We start from the raw sequence: 21,092 nt of genomic DNA, 5'->3' as shown, positions 1-21,092 counted from the left end.
CTGCATTCCAGAAGAGGGCGCCAGATCTCATTACAGATGGTTGTGAGCCACCATGTGGGTGCTGGGAATTGAACTCAGGACCTCTGGAAGAGCAGCCAGTGTTCTTAACCACCGAGCCATCTCTCCAGCCCCATATATTTTTTCATAAATGAAGCATATTAGCATTGCTTTGGAGTCATGTGCCAGAACTTTCTGGGAAAGATAAGTTCTGAATGAGTCTTAAAGGATAGACAGAAATTAGTCCCAAATAACAAATGTGCGTGCTGATGAGGCAGAAGCAATAGAAAAGGATGCTCCAGGTTTGAAAGAAAAGTATATTATGGCTTAGACATCCCAAGTTTGAGTTACTTGAGTGTAATTAAGTGCTGAGGTCTTTCAGACATCAGAGTAAATGAGAGTGACAGTTCTAGGAGGATGTCCTGACCTGAGCATAGACACTAAAACCATGAAACCTATGACACCACTCAGGAAGAACAAATCAGGTAAAGAACACAGGCTACAGACATGACTGTTATGGTTTATGGATGCTAAAAGAACAGTGGTTTGGTAGGCTATATGAGTAGAAGGGTTGGAGAATACAGGACAGTAGTCAGTGGACTGAAATTGAACAGAGGTGCCTAGTGAAATTTGAATTGAAACTATTCCTTCAACCTGGCAGCAGAAGAGTCATCGAGGACTTAAGTGACAATATAATACAGTGAAGATGGGTGCCACATTGAGTGAAGTGGAGACAACCAATACTGATTTAAAGAGTACGTTTGGAAGCTTGATAACCATATCACATGCTGGTAATTCCAAGACTCAGATGGCTTAGGCAAAAGAATGCCAAGGCCAAGGCCAAGGCCAACGTGGGCTACATAGCAAGACTCTGTCTCAAGAAAACAACATACAACTCTGTGTAGTGGTACACGCCTTTATTCCCAGCACTGAGGAGGCAGGAGCAGGTGGTCTCTGAATTCAAGGCCAGCCTGGTCTATAGAGTGAGTTCCAGGACTGCTAGGGCTACAGAGAAACCCTGTCTTGAAAGAAGGAAAACAACACATGTAGCTGCCAAGATGGGTCAGCTGCTCTTCTGGTAGACCCAGGTTTGATTCCCAGCAAACCTTCTTTTGGCTTCCACCAGCACCAGGCATGCACATAGTACACAAGCATACACACAGGCAAAACATACACATAAAATAAAATTTCAAAATAAATAAACACAAAAAAGAGTATGGATGAAAATAAGGATCTTTTATAATGAGGAACAAAAGCTGGCAAAGTCAGGTTAGAGAGTGAACTACAAAAGAATAGAAATGGGTGACAGGCTTGGATGATGGGAAATAGATGTAGTTGTTAGCAGGAAAGGGACACCATATCCCTTCTTCCTTGAAACTTCAGGAAAATAGGCAAGGGCACAGCAGATGTTTGTAGACATAGATGCTCCCTGACCATCATATTTTTTCCATATCATAGAAAATGTAGAATCTTACCAAAGGAAATAAGAGCTTGAGTTGAGTATTAAAGAAAATATTGACAGTTCAGAATTATTTAATTGGGAAGAATGACCTTCCCTAATGAGAGTAATTCTGTTTGCTAACTAAGTCCTGGTTATTTATCGTAGGGTTTGCAGCATCACCTATACCAATATGAATGCAATCCATCCTCCCGTCTCTAGTCATTGGGTGTCATCAGGCATCCAGTCCTTAATCCAGAATGAACTACCAGATACTTCTCATATGTGACATTTGTTTTCTACCTTGTGTGGAAATGCCCTAAGAGTTGTCCTATCTGTAAATGTCCATATCACAGTTGTTCTTCACATCTTTCTCTGAAGAATTATCCTAACCCCCAAAGCAGTATGTAACTGGTAGTTTCTCTCCCACCCTCCAGTTCTTGAATAAATAAACACTCAAGCTTATATTAAATATAAAAGTTGACCAATGGCTCAGGCTTATTACTAGCTAGCTCTTACTTTTAAATTAACCCATTCCCATTATTTTATATTTTACCACGAATCTTATGACTTGTTACCTCACATCTGGCTGCTGGTGTCCCCTTGACTTTACCTTCTTTCACTCGTATTCAGGTTGGCTTTCCCACCTAGCTCTATTCTGCCCTCCCATAGCCAAAGCAGCTTTAGTCATCAACTAATAAAAGCAACACATATTCACAGCGTACAGAAGGGCATCCCACATCAGCAGTAGTCTTCTACTCCATCTTTCCATCATGTTGTGTCTTTGTTGCTTTTCACTGTGTGTATATCCTAGCTACTTGTTTATTTGTGTTCACATCCTCTCTTCTGCTGAAGTCTAAAGTCAGCTTTTATACCCGTGGCTATCATTCAGATGTGGTGGCCAAATGAATGCATGGCATGCAGAAACCTGACTTCATTCCCTCTAGAACATGGTCATCATGGTCCACAGAAGTCACCTCAGTGTCACTTTCATCACCTTCCTCCCGCTCCTGCTCTTTTGGGGACTGTGATTACTGCTTTGTTGTAGCTCTGTCCTTGTCTGGAGCACAGTGATGGCTCCAGAATGAATACCTTGCTGCTCTTCGGCTTGGCTGCTCAATACTCTCTGATTAATCTATAGGCTTTAGCAGAATCACATTGATTGCTCCTTCTCTTAGAAAATAAAACTGGGTTCTGAGATGTCCTGCTTTGCATGGAAGTGTTCACTTCCTCTAATTTCTCCATTTGAAAAAAATTGAGGATGACTCGCGGCCATGGCTGACTGCCAAGGCTGGCTTAGACTTAGATGCCCCACATGGCAGCAGCATTCTTTGTCCTGGGACTTGCCTGCAGTTTCTCTGATTGTATTTGGAAGGACTGAAGGAAATGAAACCTAGAGAGACTTGCTAGTGTATCCAGGCTATGAATAGGCACTAGGGCCTCCATTTGGACTCAGTTCCCTTCTCCTCTAGAATTTGTTCCCCTGCCATTCTTTCTCACTGATACACAGACATAGTACTATCACCACATAGTTCTGAGCTGGTTGGAAGGGAGGATGCTGAATAGACCTGAGGGATGACTGGAAGTCCCTGGATCCCATGTGAGGAATCCCTGTGCTGTTGGGAAGGAAACGTGAGAGGAGATGAAAGGGGTTTAAAACCACCTATGTGTCGTAGTTCAAACAGCTGGCAATCACAGCCTGTGGACAAATACAGACTTGTGTGTGGAAAACCTAAGTCCATCCCTTAAGTCCAGAGCACCTGAGAGCTAGTCTCCCAAGAAAAATCTATACATGTCATGTTTCCTAGTAGCCTGATTGACTGTCAGAGAAGAGCTGAGACACTTAGTTGTTTGGTAAGAAGAATTTTAAAAATAAGAAGTAAGACCTGCTCATTTCATAAATCTGATTTGATCCCAGGAGTTAATAGAGCCACAGCTTTGAAACACAACAGGCATTTTATTAAATAAAATTAAAGTTTATTGTCAAATAAAATATCTTTAGGTAGCAATTAACTCACAAGGAAGTGTCAATGAAACACGATCCATTCAGGGGGGAGAGGGACCCTTACATGTGAGCATGTCCAGTTTGCAGTATATAATCAGAATACAAGCCTTGGAAATTGGTTACTGTATACAAAACAGTCCAAGGGATATACAGAGATAAGGAAAAAGGGCATGTGGCCATAAGGAGCTTGTAGATGATTTCCAGGGAGATTTAACAACAATGAAAAGCTGCTGCACTTGGACAGAGGGGCTGAGGACTTGACGGAAGGTGCAGTAGGCTGAACAGTGAGTGGGGAGGAAGAGTATGAGAGCCACTGAAGGGCACAGTCATGGAGGGGCCAGCTGCCTGTGCACATTTGAGGAAACAGTGAAGTTTAGTAAAGCACACTCAATTGTGTCCTAGGATACAGGTTATCAAAGATGACTGTGGGAGATAGCAGAGATGCTCCTGTTTTGTTTGTCCATCTGTCTTTCTAGTGAGGTCTCGGATTTCTGAGCTACTGCATAGTTTATTAAGTTTCTCTTATTTCCACCTTCATAGTTGCTTTTGAGTGTGCCCTTTATGTGTAACTTAACTAATCCAAAACTACTGTCCCTAGCTACTTCCTTTGTTTATAAGCTAATATTTCCCTGCTCCAAACCAAAGGGCTGAGTACCCAATAGTTAAGTACCTCCTCTACAGCCCACATAGACCCCAAATTATTTCAGACTTTCCAGCCTTGTGCTCTCTCAAACCTGCCTCTGGTGCTGTGATGCGCTGTCTCAGTGTGGTCCTTCATGGAGTAGCTGTGGGGACAGAGGCGTAAAGTCTTCTGGCTATGGTCCTGCTTCTTTGTCGTTTGTTGTAATTGTTGAGACAGGATCTTGATGTTATAGCCTAACCTGATCACAAACTTGTGTGATCCTCCTGCCTCAACCTCCTGAGTTCTGGGATGACAGCATGCCCAGCTTTTGTCTTTATTTCTTTTTTTTTTTAATATTTATTTATTTATTTATTTATTATCTATACAATCGTCTGTCTGTGTGTATGTCTGCAGGCCAGAAGAGGGAACCAGACCTCATTACAGATGGTTGTGAGCCACCATGTGGTTGCCGGGAATTGAACTCAGGACCTTTGGAAGAGCAGGCAATGCTCTTAACCACTGAGCCATCTCTCCAGCCCCTTGTCTTTATTTCTTAAGACAACATCTTCCAGCCAGTCATTTTTACTAAACTTCTTCTATTTTTCCCAATTGTTTGTGAATTGTACTATTGTAAAATGTAACAATGAATTCCTAGAAAAATTATTGTACTCTCTGATGTTCTGACAACGTTAATTGTCATAAAATTTCCTAGTCTTCATTTACAAACATGATGCAGCCAGCATTCTGGACTCTAACCAGAGCGACATCCCCTCTCAGTGCCAGGATGTGGCGGAACAGTGAGGAGGGCGTTGAGAGTGACGCAAACTCCGCTTCTTCCCACAAGGCCAGTGTGTGCCACGTGAGTCTCCACAGTGGTGTCACCATCACATATGCGGAGGGGACCTATGATTCTAATTTATTTTCTTTTTAATTTTTTTTCTTTGTGGTGCTGCGATAGAACCCAGACCCTTGTGAAACCTGGGCAAGATTGTCAGTGGACTGCACCCCTAGCCCTGACCATGAGAGTCTTCATGTGACCTCCAATGGTAAAACTCAGATGTGTTTCAGAGGTTTGTGGGTTACTTAGAGCCAAATCAGGAAAATCATACAAGCAAAAGACACAGGTTTGAGAGTGAAGGGCACTGAATTACAATTCTTCAGAGAGAAGTAACCCATCTAGGGACAGGGGCTTTGTACAATACAGAAAGAGACAGGAGCCAGAAACACTTGGAGCATAGAACCACAAATGGGATTGTGGACAGCACAGAGACAAGGACCGAATTCTGAGCACAGCTGCCCTTCTGGGGTTACCACAGAGTACGCTGGAAAAGCTCTCCTTTAACATTCGCTGTGTGCGTGCTCTGTTGACTCAGCTGTCACCTTAGCAGATAACTAGGCCTAAGCTCCAAGGCAAAAACTCCGGTTGCAGCTTTGAATTGGGAAAGTTCCCTAAAAAACTAACTTGATAAAACTGGGAGCAGCAAGGACTGTCTCAGGCCAGTCGTGGAACAAGCTGTTCTCTCGTACAGAACTGGTTTTCTTTTCTTTATTTTCTTTTTTGGTTTTTCGAGACAGGGTTTCTCTGTGGTTTTGGAGCCTGTCCTGGAACTAGCTCTTGTAGACCAGGCTGGTCTCGAACTCACAGAGATCCGCCTGCCTCTGCCTCCCGAGTGCTGGGATTAAAGGCGTCCGCCACCACCGCCTGGCTCTCTTTTCTTTTTTTTAAGAAGGCAGGAAGAGACAGAAATCTTTAATAAATAAATAAATTTATATAAAGGGAAAAAAAAGAAAATATCTTTAGTAAACCCATCATGATATGCAATAAATATTGACAGCATAAATTAATTTAAATTCAAAGTTTTAGACAGGTTTTGAGTCTTCTAAAATATAAAATAATTGAACTCAGGACCTCTGGAAGAATAACCAGTGTTCTCAACCTCTGAGCCATCTCTCCAGCCCCCAGAACTGGTTTTCCCACTGGACTTTCATCTTCCTTGGAGCACTTGAATACTTTGCAATCAATCAGTTTTCAAGAACCGGATCCCCTAACCTTTAACCTATATAGAGTTGTGCCTAAGATCAAGCCCTGTTACCCAAAAACCACCCCCTGTGTCTGTGCGTGGGGGGGGAATGGAGGGTGTTCCCCCTTCCCCTTCTCTTTTCAGGGGCTTTATTTTTTCACTCCCCAGGTGGCCTGTATGGCTCATTTCCTTAAGGATGTCAGATAAAAGGACAATTGAAAGTATCACACCTACAAAATGTTCTCGAACACCGGAGCTTTAACTCCTCTGAAACTTTCTGAATCCCTCTCTTCCTTACATGTGTCTCTTAAGAGTAAAATAATTATGAAGGTTCTGGCATGCTGTAAGTTCAGGACTGGGTTACTGTGAGGGGGAAACATATATTTTAAAAAAATGAGGCCATGCTTTTTCAAATGAAAATGAGACTAATTTGACCACTTTCTTTGGCCTTGAGAACACTTTATCAGTTAGGTGGAGTTGCAGACTCCCATAAACTAAGGAGGCCTGTCAAGTCTGCAGCCTGAAGAATGATACAATGTATTTAAAGCAGGGATTTTGATAGAACCATTTTATTTTAAAATGCCTACCTTGATGAAAATAAAACATAGTTTTGAGTGTTCCCTTTTCTGTTGTGTTAGCTGCCTTGAAGTGATCACCCTTCTTGAGGTCCTCAGAAGTCCAGTGGGCGGGGCCGGGGCAGCTTTCACCAGCAAGTGCGTCCATTAGCGTGTTGGCTGCTCTCAGCAGGATGGAAAGAGGAGTGAATTTGTTGGCTGACAGCTCCACTAATAAATACATCTGACTGGTGGTTTGCCATGTGGTTTTTGGTTTATAATTTGGAAGGCGTTCAAAGAATTGAATGACATTAAAACACAATTCTTTCCAAGATTATATTTGCATGAATAAAGCTTCCCAACACTTAAAATGAATTATTAGGAATGGGCGTGGGTGAACCATGTCTCCCTCTACTCATAAGTAATACTGTCACCAAACAGTGAGGCACAATTAAGAAATAGCCATCTCATCAAGAGGTGCACTTTAATAACTGCGTCTGTTACTTGCTTGTCACATGTATACTGTGTGTGTGGTGTGATCAATTACATTCATAAAAATTATAATAAAAACTGAATATGAGATCATTTGAAAAATGTTTTAGGGACTCATGGTCACAGAAGAAAGTTTTATATTTCAAGGTTGCCTATTTATATTTTTCTTGATGCAGAGTAGTTTTCCATGGTAATCAATAAAACACATTTAAGCATAAAAATTTACTTTCATAAAATTTTGGAGGGAATGTGCAATGGAAACAGGTGTTGAAGGTGAAAAATGAAAACTTGGTAGAGTGCTCGTCAAAAATGGGAGTGCTGGGAGTTATGTAATTTACAACCAACCAAATTAGGAGATAAATTATTCACAGCCACTTAAAATTCTGATTTTAAAAGCTGTTGGCTTTAAAGTGGAGGAGGGATAATCACATGGCAGCTCACTAACTAACCAATGGCATTTGGTAGTAGTATCAGAGCTCCAGACAGGTACCTGTGGAGAGAGGGACAACTGTTGGTAGTGGGCTGTGGGGTCCAACTTGGGCGATGTTTAAAAGCACTTTCTGTGAGAGCCGGTAGTTAGCACAAAAAACAAAACAAAACAAGAACAAACAAACAAAAAAAAAACCCTGATTTGTGTGCAGGGTCCATAGGTGAGTAGACAGGTGATTCCAGGTGTATGGGCAGCGGGATGTGATTAAGAGTATGTGATGAACGGTAACAGACCTTGGACATCCTTCTGGAATCTGGTGTGTGGCAGGGGTGCATCAGGCTGCTGGTTGGTTGGTATCTCACACCTCTCTCTCTCTCTCTCTCTCTCTCTCTCTCTCTCTCTCTCTCTCTCTCTCCCCCCCCCCCCTCCCTCCCTCCCTTCCTTGTCCTCTGCAGTCGCTGCTGAGCATCCCAGGCTCACCCTTCCTCTCCCGCCACAACAGCAAAAGCAGCATCTTCAGCTTCCGGGGCCCCGGGAGGTTCCGAGACCCTGGCTCAGAGAACGAGTTCGCAGACGACGAGCACAGCACGGTGGAGGAGAGTGAGGGCCGGCGCGACTCACTCTTCATCCCGATCCGGGCCCGCGAGCGCCGCAGCAGCTACAGCGGCTACAGCGGCTACAGCCAGTGCAGCCGCTCCTCGCGCATCTTCCCCAGCCTGCGGCGCAGCGTGAAGCGCAACAGCACGGTGGACTGCAATGGCGTGGTGTCACTCATCGGGCCCGGCTCCCACATCGGGCGGCTCCTGCCTGAGGTGAAAATAGATAAGGCAGCTACGGACAGTGTAAGGAAGTACACAGTGGACCAGGCTAGGCATGGCAGTCTCGGCTCCTGCACCCCTCCTGTCGTCCAGCCGGCCGGCCTTATAGGCTGCCTTCCATTCTGGTTAATGCAGCTGCCTTTCCCGTCTTTCCAACTGTCCCTACTCCCCTTCCGCCTCTTAATCTTCCCTTAATCCTCTCCTTTACACTTGGCTTGTCTCCTCCTGCCCTGCCTTCCGTGTTGCTGGGCTTCTTTTATTTTGCCTCTTAATCTTTCCCTCCACCTGGGCAAATCAGTCTGCCCTCTGCCCCTCCCGTATACACCTGCTTTGATTGACTGCAGGACAGAATGAAACTGACCAGTTGCCACTACCAGTGACTTAATCTGAGCCGGTTTGAAATCACTGCTTCTCTTCCGTTGTCTTTTTTTCCTACTAGGAAAACAGCTTGGAATTTAAAGACCTTAATGTTTCTATTTTTTTAATATTATTTTTGAATAATTTTCTGCCCTTCTACAAGGATGAGATGTGATTTTTTTCCAAAGAGGAATGTCTATGCATTATGCCAGGGTAGAGGTTATACCAGGCAAGCAATGCTAGTAGTGGAGACCAAGAGAGAACTGGACCCTGAGTCTGAGAAAGGCTTGGCATGGGAAGAAATGAGGAGGGGAGAGGGAGGTTGAGTGAGGAGCACATAGTTCATGGGGGAGGAAGGACATGGAAGCAGAAGATAAATTTAAATGGGGTCAGTTGTCGGGCTCTGAAGGAGCAGCAGATGACAGCTTCAGGGAATTGATTATTTAAGGCCTCAGTAATGGTTCCCCTCTTTGGGAAAAGCCATGTCTTAGCATTTCTTTAAATTCTAAGCTCTTTTTTTTTTTAAGGTTTTAAGTTATTATACCTCAGTAATCCTAACCATTCCCATCTCCAACTCTTCAAAGGTCTTCGGTGCCTCTGCAGCGGTGTGAGCCCCTGAGGCAGCATGTTGGCCCGGTGTTGTAACCACTCAGTATCTCTAACAGCATGAAGACAGCCAGCCCTTTAATTAGCACGATGCATGTGGGGAAAGAAGTGGATAATCGTGGGGGAAATAGTTCTGAGCCCATCTGTATTACAGCTGCATAGGGCAGTTGTTGGCCGAACGATGAAAATCCAAAAGATAGGGCAAGCACAGTAGCTTTATGGAAGACGTGGCGTTCGGCATGCCACCGGCCCTAGGTTCCCTCTCCAGCACCATACACTGGGTATACAGAAATGGAAGAAAACAACAATTCAGAGGTCAGTTTGAATGTGTTTGAGGTTGCTTCCTATCTCTCTGCCCGTTTATTTAAAAGGAAAATGCCTTGTCCCTTAGCTACTTAGCTTCTTTTTTTTTTCCTTTTTTCTTTTTTTGGATTTTTGAGACAGGATTTCTCCGTAGCTTTTGGTTCCTGTTCTGGAACTGGCTCTTGTAGACCAGGCTGGCCTCAAACTCACAGAGATCCTCCTGCCTCTGCCTCCTGAGTGCTGGGATTAAAGGCGTGTGCCACCACCACCCGGCGCTACTTAGCTTCTTACAAGCTACAAATGTCCCCTTCCTTTCTGTGTCTGGCAGGACAGTTGAATTTGTTGCTGGCTTCTGACCAGGGTCTTCTACATGCAAGGCCAAAACTCTCCCACGGAGCCACACCTCTAGACCGGTCTATAAGTTATTTTTAGAAGAGTTACACTCTGAAAACCCAGTTCTTTTCTTCCGGTTGGTTTCAACATCATCTCTGTTCACTGGCTTGGGTATTGCCCTTCTGGAGACTTGATTGTTTAAAGTTACAATGAGAACTAATGATGAACAATAACTCAAGTCCTGCAGCCCAGAGAGCTGGCCAAAATAAACAAAGATATCACCATTATATTACCTTTTTACTTGATTTTCACTGATTCTGTATCTAGGGCAAATTTTGGGCTTGATACCTAATTAGTTACATTCTCTGGGGAAATAGACAAGAATTGATACCAGTGGAAAGTCAGGGTAGGTCATGTGGTAGTGCAGTTGGGGCAGCTCCAAAATTCAAATATTCAAATTGAATTTTGTTGTACTGGAAGGTTTATGGTTTATAAGTCAAATAATAAAGCCGATGTTTTCCCCAAAGAAAAGGGATGAGGTGTCCAGGAAGTGTCTTCAACTTCAGCTTAAGGTATGGTCAGTCTTGACAGTTGGCTTGGCTTGGGTTTGGTTAGGTTTGGTTGTGTTTGGTTAGGTTGGGTTAGGTTAGGTTTGGTTTGACTGAGTTTGGTTAGGTTAGGTTTGGTTGGGTTTGAGTGGGATTGGTTAGGTTCAGTTTTGTTGGGTTAGGTTTGGTTTGGTTGAGTTTGGTTAGGTTTGGTTGGGTTGAGTTAGGTTAGGTTTGGTTTGATTGGGGTTGGCTTGAGTTGGGTTTTGTTAGGTTTGGTTAGGTTGGGTTGGATTGTGTTGAGTTGGGTTTGGTTGGGTTGGGTTGGGTTTGGTTAGGTTTGGTTGGGTTGAGTTGGATTTGGTTAGGTTTGGTTTAGTTAGCTTTGATTAGGTTGGGTTAAGTTTGATTGGGTTGGGTTGAGTTGAGTTTGGTTAGCTTGGGTTGGGTTAAGTTGGGTTTGGCTAGGTTTAGTTTGGTGAGTGGCTTCTTTTGTACTGTGTGGACGAAATGTTTTTGAGGTTCAGTTGAGCAGATAGCTGTGGAGTATGGCTTCTGTTCCTCCCTACACTGTGACCTACAGAGTTCTTCCTGGGGCCTTCAGAGGATCCTAGTGTCCAGTACCAAGTAGGCACTTAGGAGAGTCTTTAAAGTGGCTCTAAGGATGATGGTGACAGAATAAAGAGTCCTAAGGCCAGGAGACCAGAGCTCCACCATGACAGGAAGAGGCAGTAGGCAAGAGCATATCTATAAGCAGAGACTGTATTTTGTTTCCCAGCTGCCCAGACTTGAATAATCACACAAACTATATTCATTATAACACTGCTTGGCCAATGACTTAGATGTATTTCTAGCTAGCTCTTACATTTTAAATTAACTCATTTCTATTAATCTATGTATCACCACGAGGCTGTGGCTTACCAATAAGTTTCCAGTGTCTGTCTCCTTCGGCAGCTACATGGCATCTCCCTGACTCTGTCTACTCTTTCTCTATATCTCTGTTCGGACTTCACGCCTAGCTTTATTCTGCCCTGCCATAAGCCAAAGCAACTTCTTTATTATTCAGTGATAATAAAACATATTCACAACATACAGAGGGGAATCCCACATCACATGTCATCCTCAGGGTCTTCATAACTAGGAGCACCCTTTTATTAGAAGCCATAATGCCTCGGTTAGGGCTGGTTGTTAATGGTGTGGGAAAAATGTGTTCGTTGCATTAACAGCCCATGAAGAACCAAAGTAGGATGCATCTGTTATGTGGCTTGAGATCAGATCCACATAAAGACAGACTTAGAGGGGAAAAGACAACTGATGGAAGACTATGGAAGTTGCCTTTGGGACGAGAAATTGTTAGTTATTTTTCCCTTCCTTGTGATTTTCTTATTTATGTATCTATCAGCTATCCATGTTGTTTGTGGTATTAGGTGTCTAACCCAAGACCTTGCACATTCTGAGCAAGTGTTCTGTGAATGAGCTACGTTTCTAACTCTTGGGTTTTGTTTATTTAGTTACCTGTTTTGAGACAAGGTTCACTGTGTAGTTCAGATTGGCCTTGATCACTATATGTAAGCCAGGCTGGCAAGGAACTCAAGATCCTCCAGCCTCACCCTCCCAAGTACTGAACGTGTAGATGTGCCACCACATTTTACTATCACATAATTTTTGTGACCACACTATAAAGTGGTGATTTTTGTCCTCAGCGAGAGAGTTGGTAACTTGTATATGTGGAAGTGAAACCAAGGTCTCCTAAAGCCAAAGAGATATTTCTGACAGCTAAACTATTAACTTCTTTACAAAGTTAGGGAAATAGTCATTTTTCTTAAAAGGACATATTAATACTTTTATGTTAGACATTATAATTTTTTTCATGAAATTTAAGGTATTAACTACTAACTGGCAGCCTGTACCAGAAAATAGTCACCATCTCTTTGGGCAGAGATACAGTAACCACACTATCAGACATGTTGGAGTGTGCCCATAACCAAGAATTAACTTGTCTTCATACATGCTCATGTTTCATTGGCTGGTGGAGGAGCCACTGATGCTGTAGCGCCAGTGTCCACGCTTAGGTTACACCACATGTGTATTTTTGTTCTTTGAGTTCAGTTAAGAAATGCAATAGGGGGGAGGGGGAGAAGGGTGGGAGGAGGGGGAGGGAAATGGGAGGCTGGGAGGAGGCGGATACTTTTTTTCCTTTTCTCAATAAAAATAAAAAAAATAAAAATACTGTAAAAAAAAAAAAAAGAAAGAAAGAAATGCAATAGGGCCAGGCAGTGGTGGCTCATGCCTTTAATCCCAGCACTCGGGAGGCAGGGACTGGCGGATCTCTGGGAGTTCGAGGCCAGCTTGGTCTATAAGAGCAAGTTCCAGGAAAGACTCCAAAGCTACAGAGAAACCCTGTCTCTATAAAAAGAAAAAGAAAATAAAAGAAATGTGTAGTAATAAGGGCGGCGGAGCTGCGTCCCCAGCACCCCGGCTGCCTGGCTAGCTTATGCCTGAAATAACAACACACAAACTGTATTCATTTAATCACTGCTTGGCCCATTTCTATCTAGCCTCTTCTAGGCTAATTCTTACATATTAATTTAGCCCATTTCTAATCATCTGTGTAGCGCCCCTAGGTGCGCTTACCGGGAAGATTCTAGCCTATGTCCATCCTGGGTCGGAGCTTCATCGCGTGCATCTTCCCGGGAGTGGGGAGCATGGCGTCTCTCTGAGGCATCTGCTCCCGAGAGGAGAGCTGTGGAGTCTGAGCTCACTTCCTCTTCCTCCCAGCATTCTGTTCTGTTTACTCCTCCCACCTATCTTCTAACCAATGAGGGCCAAGCAGTTTCTTTTTATTTAACCAATGACCTTCCTCCATCAGAAATGCAATACACTGCTTAAAACAACAGAAGAAGGGGAGCTGGAGAGATGGCTCAGAGGTTAAGAGCACCAGTTGCTCTTCCATAGGACCCTAGCTTGATCTCCAGCACCCACATGGCAGCTCTCAACTGTCTGTAACTCCAGTTCCTGGGAATCTGATGCCTTCTTCTTCTGGATCCTGCAGGCATTGCATGCACATGCTCCACAGACATACATACAGGGAACACCCATTCACATAAAATAAATAACAGTTTAAAAAATTACTTCAGGCATTATATTATTAGCATCTCATAAAAAACATTCACATCTTCATTAATTGTGTGGTTGGGTTTGAATGATGATTTTCTTTTTCATGGTTCAGGAATTATTGCACTTGGTTTGTGCTGAAGCATGGGAGGAGGAGACTTTCTGTGTCTTTCTTTATGAACTGGGAGAGTGAGAATCTTTGCTCTTTCTCATAAAGAAAACAGGTGCCACCAGCACCCAGAAATCCCACTGAACTTGAAAACCCATTGAGGCAGATTGCAAATGTCCAAGCTTTGTCTCCTCCCCGAGAGAGGGGTCTTCATTGTTATGAAGGTCAGATGTGCTGACCTTGATGTTGAGGTGCTCAGTCTTATTTCCCATGTGTTCTTCGTGCTCCGCTCCCTCTCTTGGCCCTAGGGATAGAAGAATCGACTTGCCTGACTTAAGAGGATGGTCTCCTTCTAAGACTGCAAAGCCCCTTTGAGGAAAAGCAGTTATTGTAGATTGTGCCAAAGCAGAATCCCGTGAGAATGTAGAAATGTTTGAATGGGATGGTGGGTTGATGGTTGCAAAAGCTCTCAGAACACGTTTCAAACACTATACATTTTAGTTCTAAGAAAAAGTGCCTGGCAGATAAAGTTCAGTTGTGTATTTCTTGTGGGAGCAATTTAGAATTGGAATGAAGTTGGAGCTTCCTTGGGCAAATCTGGAGAATTGTGGTCAGAACCAGCCCCCTGCAGAAGCATTAGTGTCTTTGTGGGAAAGGCTCAGTTCAGGAGGCTGTACATCAGTAGCCAAGCACCCTGATAGACCCTGCATTTGGGTTAGAAGAGATGGAACTAACTTATCCTGAGTTTAGGTGATCCACTCCCCCCCACCATTTCATTTTTTAGCATCTGAGTAATATTCTAGTGTGTTGGTGTTCCACATTTTCTTTATCCACTTATCTGCTAATAGTCTGCTTCCAGTGTCTGACTGTTAAGAATAGAGCAGCAGTGAGCAGTGCCACACAGGTGTCTCTGTGGTGGGATGTTGTGGTGATTTGAATGTAATTGAACCACATGATCTCACAGGGAGGTATGGACTTGGAGTAGGTGTGCCCTTGTTGGAGGAAGTGTGGCCCTGTGGGGCTGTGCTTTGAGGTCTCTTGATCAAGCTTCCCACAGTGAGTCTGTCAATCAACTTCTGCTGCCTTTTGGTCAAGATGCAACCAGCACCACGTCTGCTTGTACACTACCATGCTCCCTGTCATGATGATAATGGACTGAACCTCTGAAACTGGAAACAAGCCATCCCCATTAAATGTTTCTTTATAAGAGTTGCCATGGTCACAGTGTCTCTTCACAGCAATAAAAGCCCTACCTAAGACAGATGCAGAGGCTTTTAGGTATATGCCTGAATGGAGTAGCTGGGTCTTGGAGTAGATCTAGTCCCAGCTTTCTGAGGATCCACCACACTGCTTTCTGTAGCAGTTGAACAAGTTTGCAGTCCCCCCAGCCATGGATGAGTGTTCCCTTACTCCACATCCTCACCAGCATGTTATTTATTGATCTCAGCCACTCTGACAGGTGTAAGATGAAATCTGAAAGTGGTTTTGATTTGCATTTTCCTGATGACTAGCGATATCGAACATCTCCTCCAGTGTTTCTTCTTTTGAGAACACTATTTAGCTCTATTTTTAATTGGGTTGTTTTCTTGATATCCAGTTTTTCTTAGTTCTTTAGTTGGTTAAATCCAAAGCAAAAAACAAAGGGACTTTTCCTATTCTGAAGCCTGCCACTTTGTCAGAATGATGGTGTCCTCTGCCATGCAGAAGCTTTTCGGTTCGTGAGGTTCTGTTTATTATTTGTTGTTCTTAGTGCCTGTGCTATCAGTGTTCCAAAAGCCTTTCCTGTGCAGTGAGTTCAAGACTGTTCACTACTTTCTCCGCTGTCAGATTCAGTGTATCTGGCCTTAGACTGAGGTCTCTGGTCTCCTCTTGTATTATTGCTCTAGTTAAGACTTCAAGTTCTATAATCGAAGAGGTATGGGGAGAGTGAGCGCCTTGTCTTGCTTCTATTTTAGTGGAAATACTTTGAGGTTTTCTCCATTTAGGTTTATCAACTGTGGGTTTGTTGTAAATTAACTTTATTATGTTGAAGTATGTCCCCTGTATCTCTGATCTCTCTAGAACTTTTTTTCATGAATGAGTGCTAGATTTTGTCAAAGGCCTTTTCTACATCTAATGAGATGAGCATGTGGTTTTTGTCTTTCAGTCTGTTTATGTGGTAGATTACATTTATCAATTTATTTATGTTGAACCATCCTGCATTTGGGGATAAAGCCTACTTGGTCATGGTAAATGATCTCTTTGATATATCTTGTGTTTGGTTTCCAAGTATTTTATTGAGAATTTTTGTATCTATGTTCATAAGGGAAATTGGCCTGTAATTCCCTTTCTAAGTTAGGTCTTTATGTGTTTTAGGTATCAAGATAACTATGGCCTTGTAAAAAAAGAACTGGGCAGTGTTCCTTCTGTTTCTCTTTTGTGGATTAATTTGAGTAGTGTTGGCATTAACACTTCTTTGAAAGTCTGGTTGAATTCTGTGCTGAAATTATTTGGCCCTGGGCTTTTATCTATTTGGGAGACTTTTAATGACTACTTCTATTTCACTGGGGTTGTACGTCTCTTTAAATTTCTTCTCTGATTTTGATTCAACTTTAGTAGGTGGTATATATCAAGATTTTCTAATTTGGTAGAGTATAGTTTTTTAAAGTTTGTTCTCATGATTCTCTGGATTTCCCCTTTTTGTCTGATCTTCTTCCATATTTTAGTTAATTTCACTAAGAGTTTGTCAACTTAAAGAACCAATTTTTTGTTTCATTGATTTTTGTCTGTTTTTATTGATTTTATCACTGAGTTTATTTCTTGCTGTCTACTCCTTTTGAGCATTATTTCTTTGGTTTGTTCTAGAGTATTCAGGTGTACTGTTAAGTTACTAATACAAGATCTCTCCAATTTTTTATGTCGATACAGCTTTGTGAACTTGTGTCTTAGACTGCCTTTCTCACGGCACATAGGTTTGGGCATGCTGTGTATTCATTTCCATTAAATTCTAAAAAGTGTTTAATTCCTCCTTAATTTCTGCCTTGGCCCATTTTTCATCCAGTAGAGAGTTGTTCAATTTCCAGTGAGTTTATAAACTAACTTTCTGTTGTTTCTTTTGTTGTTGGTATCCAGCTTTAATCCATGGTGGTCTGATAGGTAGGATCCAGGGGGTTCTTTCATTTTTCTTGTATCTGTTGAGATGACTTGCTTTATGTTCAAGTATGTGGTCAGTTTTGAATAAAAGCTCTATAAGGTTCTTGTGTTTGGTGTCTAAATGTTCAGACTTGCAATACCCTCTTGGTAGATTCTTTTTTCCTCTGATGAGTACATAGTCTCCTTCCCTCTCTCTGTAGATTAGTTTTGGTTTGAAGTCTATTCTGTCAGATACTAAATTGACCACACTGGCTTGACTCTTCTGCCCATTTGCTTGGAATATCTTTTTCTATCCTTGTAAGGTGAGCCTGTTCTTGATGTTGAGGTGTGTTTTCTTGGGTGCAGCAGAAAGATGGAGCCTGTTTTCACATCCATTCTGCACCTTTTTATTGGGGAATTGATGTTAAAGGTTATCAGAGAACAGTTTGGTTAACTGTTGTGGTTGGGGGTTTCCTGCCACTCTTTTGACTTGCTGGTCAGAGATTATTTATTCCTTGTGTTTTGTTGAGGGTGATCAACATTTTCAGGTTGAAGTTTTTCTTCTGGGGCCTTCTGTGGACTACATACTGCTTAAATTTGGATTTATTGTACAATGTCTTTCTTTGTCCATCTATTATCATTAGAATTCTCTCAAACAGTTAAACCCAGTTGCTGGTCCCTGTACCCTCTTTCTGACCTCCTTATATTTGCCATAAGAAGACAGGAATATAGTGATTCAGACTTAATAAGTTTGAAGATCAACTTTTTTTGGTTTATGTGGAGATTTTTTTTAAACAACAGCTAGGATTGGGAGTAAAGAAGCCATGGCCTGAGTCCAGTCCCCAGCACTGCAGAGGCAAGAATGTGGGCCTCCTAGGAAGGACTCCTTCATGATGACCTAGTAAGCTCACTTGATCTTGTAGATCCTTCTTTCACTAATTTTGGTTTTTATATTATATCTTATTTTATACAGATGCAGGAAAAAGATAGTAAGATATCAAAGTCATTATATGTAGTTTCCCATTCCTTAGTTGTCATCCTTTGGAGGGGAACATTCTGGAAACCCTCTGCCATTATACACTGTACATTGATTGAAGGTTGACTCAGTACAATCCAGAGTCAACCCAATGGCAGAAGTGTCTAATACATAGAGCCTTTGTGTGTTTGTTTTTACATGATTATCACTTTTACAGTGTAGTAGATTAATCTGATTTATTAAATGTTCTATCAGAATGGAAACTAGCAAAAATGGCTTCTCAGAGAACTGTCTATTTATCTGAGATAGCAGTTAAGTTGTTCTTGCATATACAGATGTCTTTATAGTACTACAGTTAGGAATCCCAAGGAAAGCAGCTCTCTCTCCTCTCCATTTCTTCTTTACTTCTGCTACATAAACACCCGCGTGAACCAAATGTGTTGTCAGTAGGACAGTGTGAGTAAACACTTTGATGAGATAAATTTTGTCCTTCAGATCTAAATAAGAACAGAGGGGTTTTGAGTTGCTCCTCAGAAGTGTTTTATTTCCAAGACAACCAAGGTCATTTTGGAGCTGATGTGGCATGCTTCTCTCGTCTCATACAAACATGTCTTTTCCTGTGGTGGAGATGGTGACTATCTACCCAAACCACCATGGAAGGAGCAGGAAAGTGGCATAATACAGGGGACAGCATGGTTACTAAAGAGGTGGTTTTTAAACCATCTGTGAAGACTGATCTGATGTCGTATAGTCACAAAGAGCATAGTCCAGGGGCAGTAAGGAACAGAGACCCACCTGCCTCTGCCACCGAGTACTGGGATTAAAAACATGCACCACCACACCAGCATAAAAGTGGGATTTTTTTTTTAATTTCCCATTTTTAAATGTCCAGAGAAGCATATGGTGCAATATACTTAAGATCAGTCCTATCACACTTTCTTCTGTAGCTTGGAGCCAGGCTGATGTATAGTCACCATTTGGAAGGGGCAGGGAGTGATGCTCCTCCAGGCAGAAGCAGCATCCGCGGATCTCAGCCTCCGAAGTTCTGGGCGGGGTGAATTTTACTTTGTCAAGAAAACAACTCCAGCTGAATGCTATGGCTGTGAGAGGAGGACAGGAAACAGTCTTTCTGGTTGTCAGGCCCAGGCTGTAGTCTGCCTGCTTTATGCTTACCCAGAGAAGGTACTCAGGGCCTAGCCAGATTCTTGGTTCATTGAAGATTTGACTAAATTCAAATGACTTGGTCTCATCCACAGAACTTAATAGGATCCATGGACAACTTATTACATTCTCTTTCTTAAAGTGAGTAGGATTATAGGGCCAAGTTTTTTTATTTCATTTTATTTTAAATGTCTTAGGGAGCAGGACCTAAATCCTATCAGAAAGTGGTTGGCTACTCTCAGGTTATCTTGCCAGACCAGTTTTACTGCAGTTCTCAGGGCCAGACCGAATCCCAACCAGAGAGGAGGGTGTGAAGTCGCCCTGGCTGAGGAGCTGTTGGCAAGTGTATCTGCTGGAGAGGAAGGAGGGCACAAAGTCGGGTGGGTAGAGAAGGGGGTGAGTGGACCTGGGGATGTTGGCAAAGGGGGTCTGTTAACTGTGGTTTCTGTCCTGCCCGGTTCCCACAGTCGTTAAGTCCCAAAGAACTCACACAGAGGTCTACATTAATCATAAACTGATTGGCCTATTAGCTCAGACTTCTTATTAACTCTTATAACTTACATTAGCCTATTATTCTTATCTGTGTTAGCCACATGGCTCAGTACAATTTTAAGCATAGTCACATCTTGCTTCTTCTGTGTCTGGACAGGACTGCAGAGGGAGCTTCCCTCTCCCCAGAATTCTCCTGTTCTCATTGACCCACCTCTACTTCCTGTCTGGTTGTCCCACCTATACTTCCTGCCTGGCTACTGGCCAATAAGCGTTTATTTAAAACATAATTGACAGAATATAGGCAGTTGTCCTGCACCAGGAGTCCACATAATCAAAACACATATGGAATTCTCAAAGAACTAATAAAAAGTTTTAAAGACTCTAAGAAAGCAGTGCAGATCTTAAGGCCTTGCTCACACTCTGGACTGATGATCTAGTGGGGCCCAAGCCTGTGTTCACCAAATTTTACTCACCCTATTTGCTTTACGGTATTTATTTTTTTCAGGCAACAACTGAGGTGGAAATCAAGAAGAAAGGCCCTGGATCTCTCTTAGTCTCCATGGACCAGCTCACCTCCTATGGACGGAAGGACAGAATCAATAGCATAATGAGTGTCGTCACAAATACGCTAGTGGAAGGTCTGTGCCCTGTGTTGCTTAGCAGAGCAGCTGATCTGTGAGTGTGTAATGTGTGTGGGAATAAAACCCTGCCCCTGGATCTGCATTTAAAACTCTGTGAGCCTTTGGAATAGATCTTATCAAATATAGAAACCAGGGTCACAAACTGTCTTCCCAAAGCTGTATTCAGAGAATCAAGTAAAGACCTAAGACTTCCTGCCAGCATCCTACACTGATAGGCAGGGAGGACTTCAGATAAGGGCTGCAGGATCTCACTGGCTCCAGTGAAGCCATCGTGGGTAGACGCTGTGAGACTTCACAGCATGTGGGTAGGGGTCCCTTCCTGACCTCACCTCACAACCATGTTTTCTGAAGGAGCATGTTCCTGATTCTGCCACTCTCCAGACACCCCACACATCCACAAAAAATGTGATATGTCACTAGATAAGCCCAAACCAGATGAAGTGCCGCAGGGACAGAGCGGCCACTTTCAAATCCTGACCCATCTGCAGTGGTGTTGCTGTGCTGACTTCTTCGGGCTACATGTTTCTCCCTGACACGGCTTGGCATGCCATGGAACTGCTGAGAATTTTCCTTCAGGCCATGTTACCTCTGGCAACTACCACCCTCTGCACAGTCCTGGTGTAGATCCCAGGCTCCTCGTGGAGGTAAACTCAGTAACTAGGATCCCTCACATAGGATTCCTATTGGTTTTGTTTGATTGTCTCCATCTGGTGCTGGTTTAGCTTCACATAACTGTTTTAACTGTTCTCAGAGTACACACAGCTCTGCCTCAGCACTAACCATGTCCCTGAGGTGGTGGCCCTTAGGAGTATCCTGATAGCCACAGGATGCATTATTTGTGTGTGTGTGTGTGTGTGTGTGTGTGTGTGTGTGTGTGTGTGTGTTGGGGTGCTACAGAAAGAAAATGCCTAAGAAGCCTCTGGAGGAGTATTGGTACCCAGACAAAGAATGAGATGCGCCATAA

General features: G+C 42.9%; 1 protein-coding gene across 4 annotated transcripts in view; it reads left to right on the top strand.

The window, feature by feature from the left end:
- Scn8a (sodium voltage-gated channel alpha subunit 8) overlaps nt 1-21,092 on the top strand; it is a 180,490-nt gene that overhangs the window by 109,697 nt on the left and 49,701 nt on the right. For all 4 annotated transcript variants that reach the window (XM_041646022.1, XM_041646021.1, XM_041646024.1 and 1 more), the window contains 2 exons: nt 8,015-8,371; nt 19,993-20,125. In XM_041646022.1, the coding sequence (XP_041501956.1) occupies nt 8,015-8,371; nt 19,993-20,125 (490 nt within the window). The remainder of the gene's footprint in view (nt 1-8,014; nt 8,372-19,992; nt 20,126-21,092) is intronic.

This window comes from Microtus oregoni, unplaced genomic scaffold, assembly GCF_018167655.1.
Source record: "Microtus oregoni isolate MIOR12 unplaced genomic scaffold, Mior012 000118F_ref0000498, whole genome shotgun sequence".
NCBI classification, from domain to species: Eukaryota; Metazoa; Chordata; class Mammalia; order Rodentia; family Cricetidae; genus Microtus; species Microtus oregoni.
The sequence above is the reverse complement of the archived record's forward strand: the minus strand, read 5'-3'. Positions and strand labels throughout refer to the sequence as shown.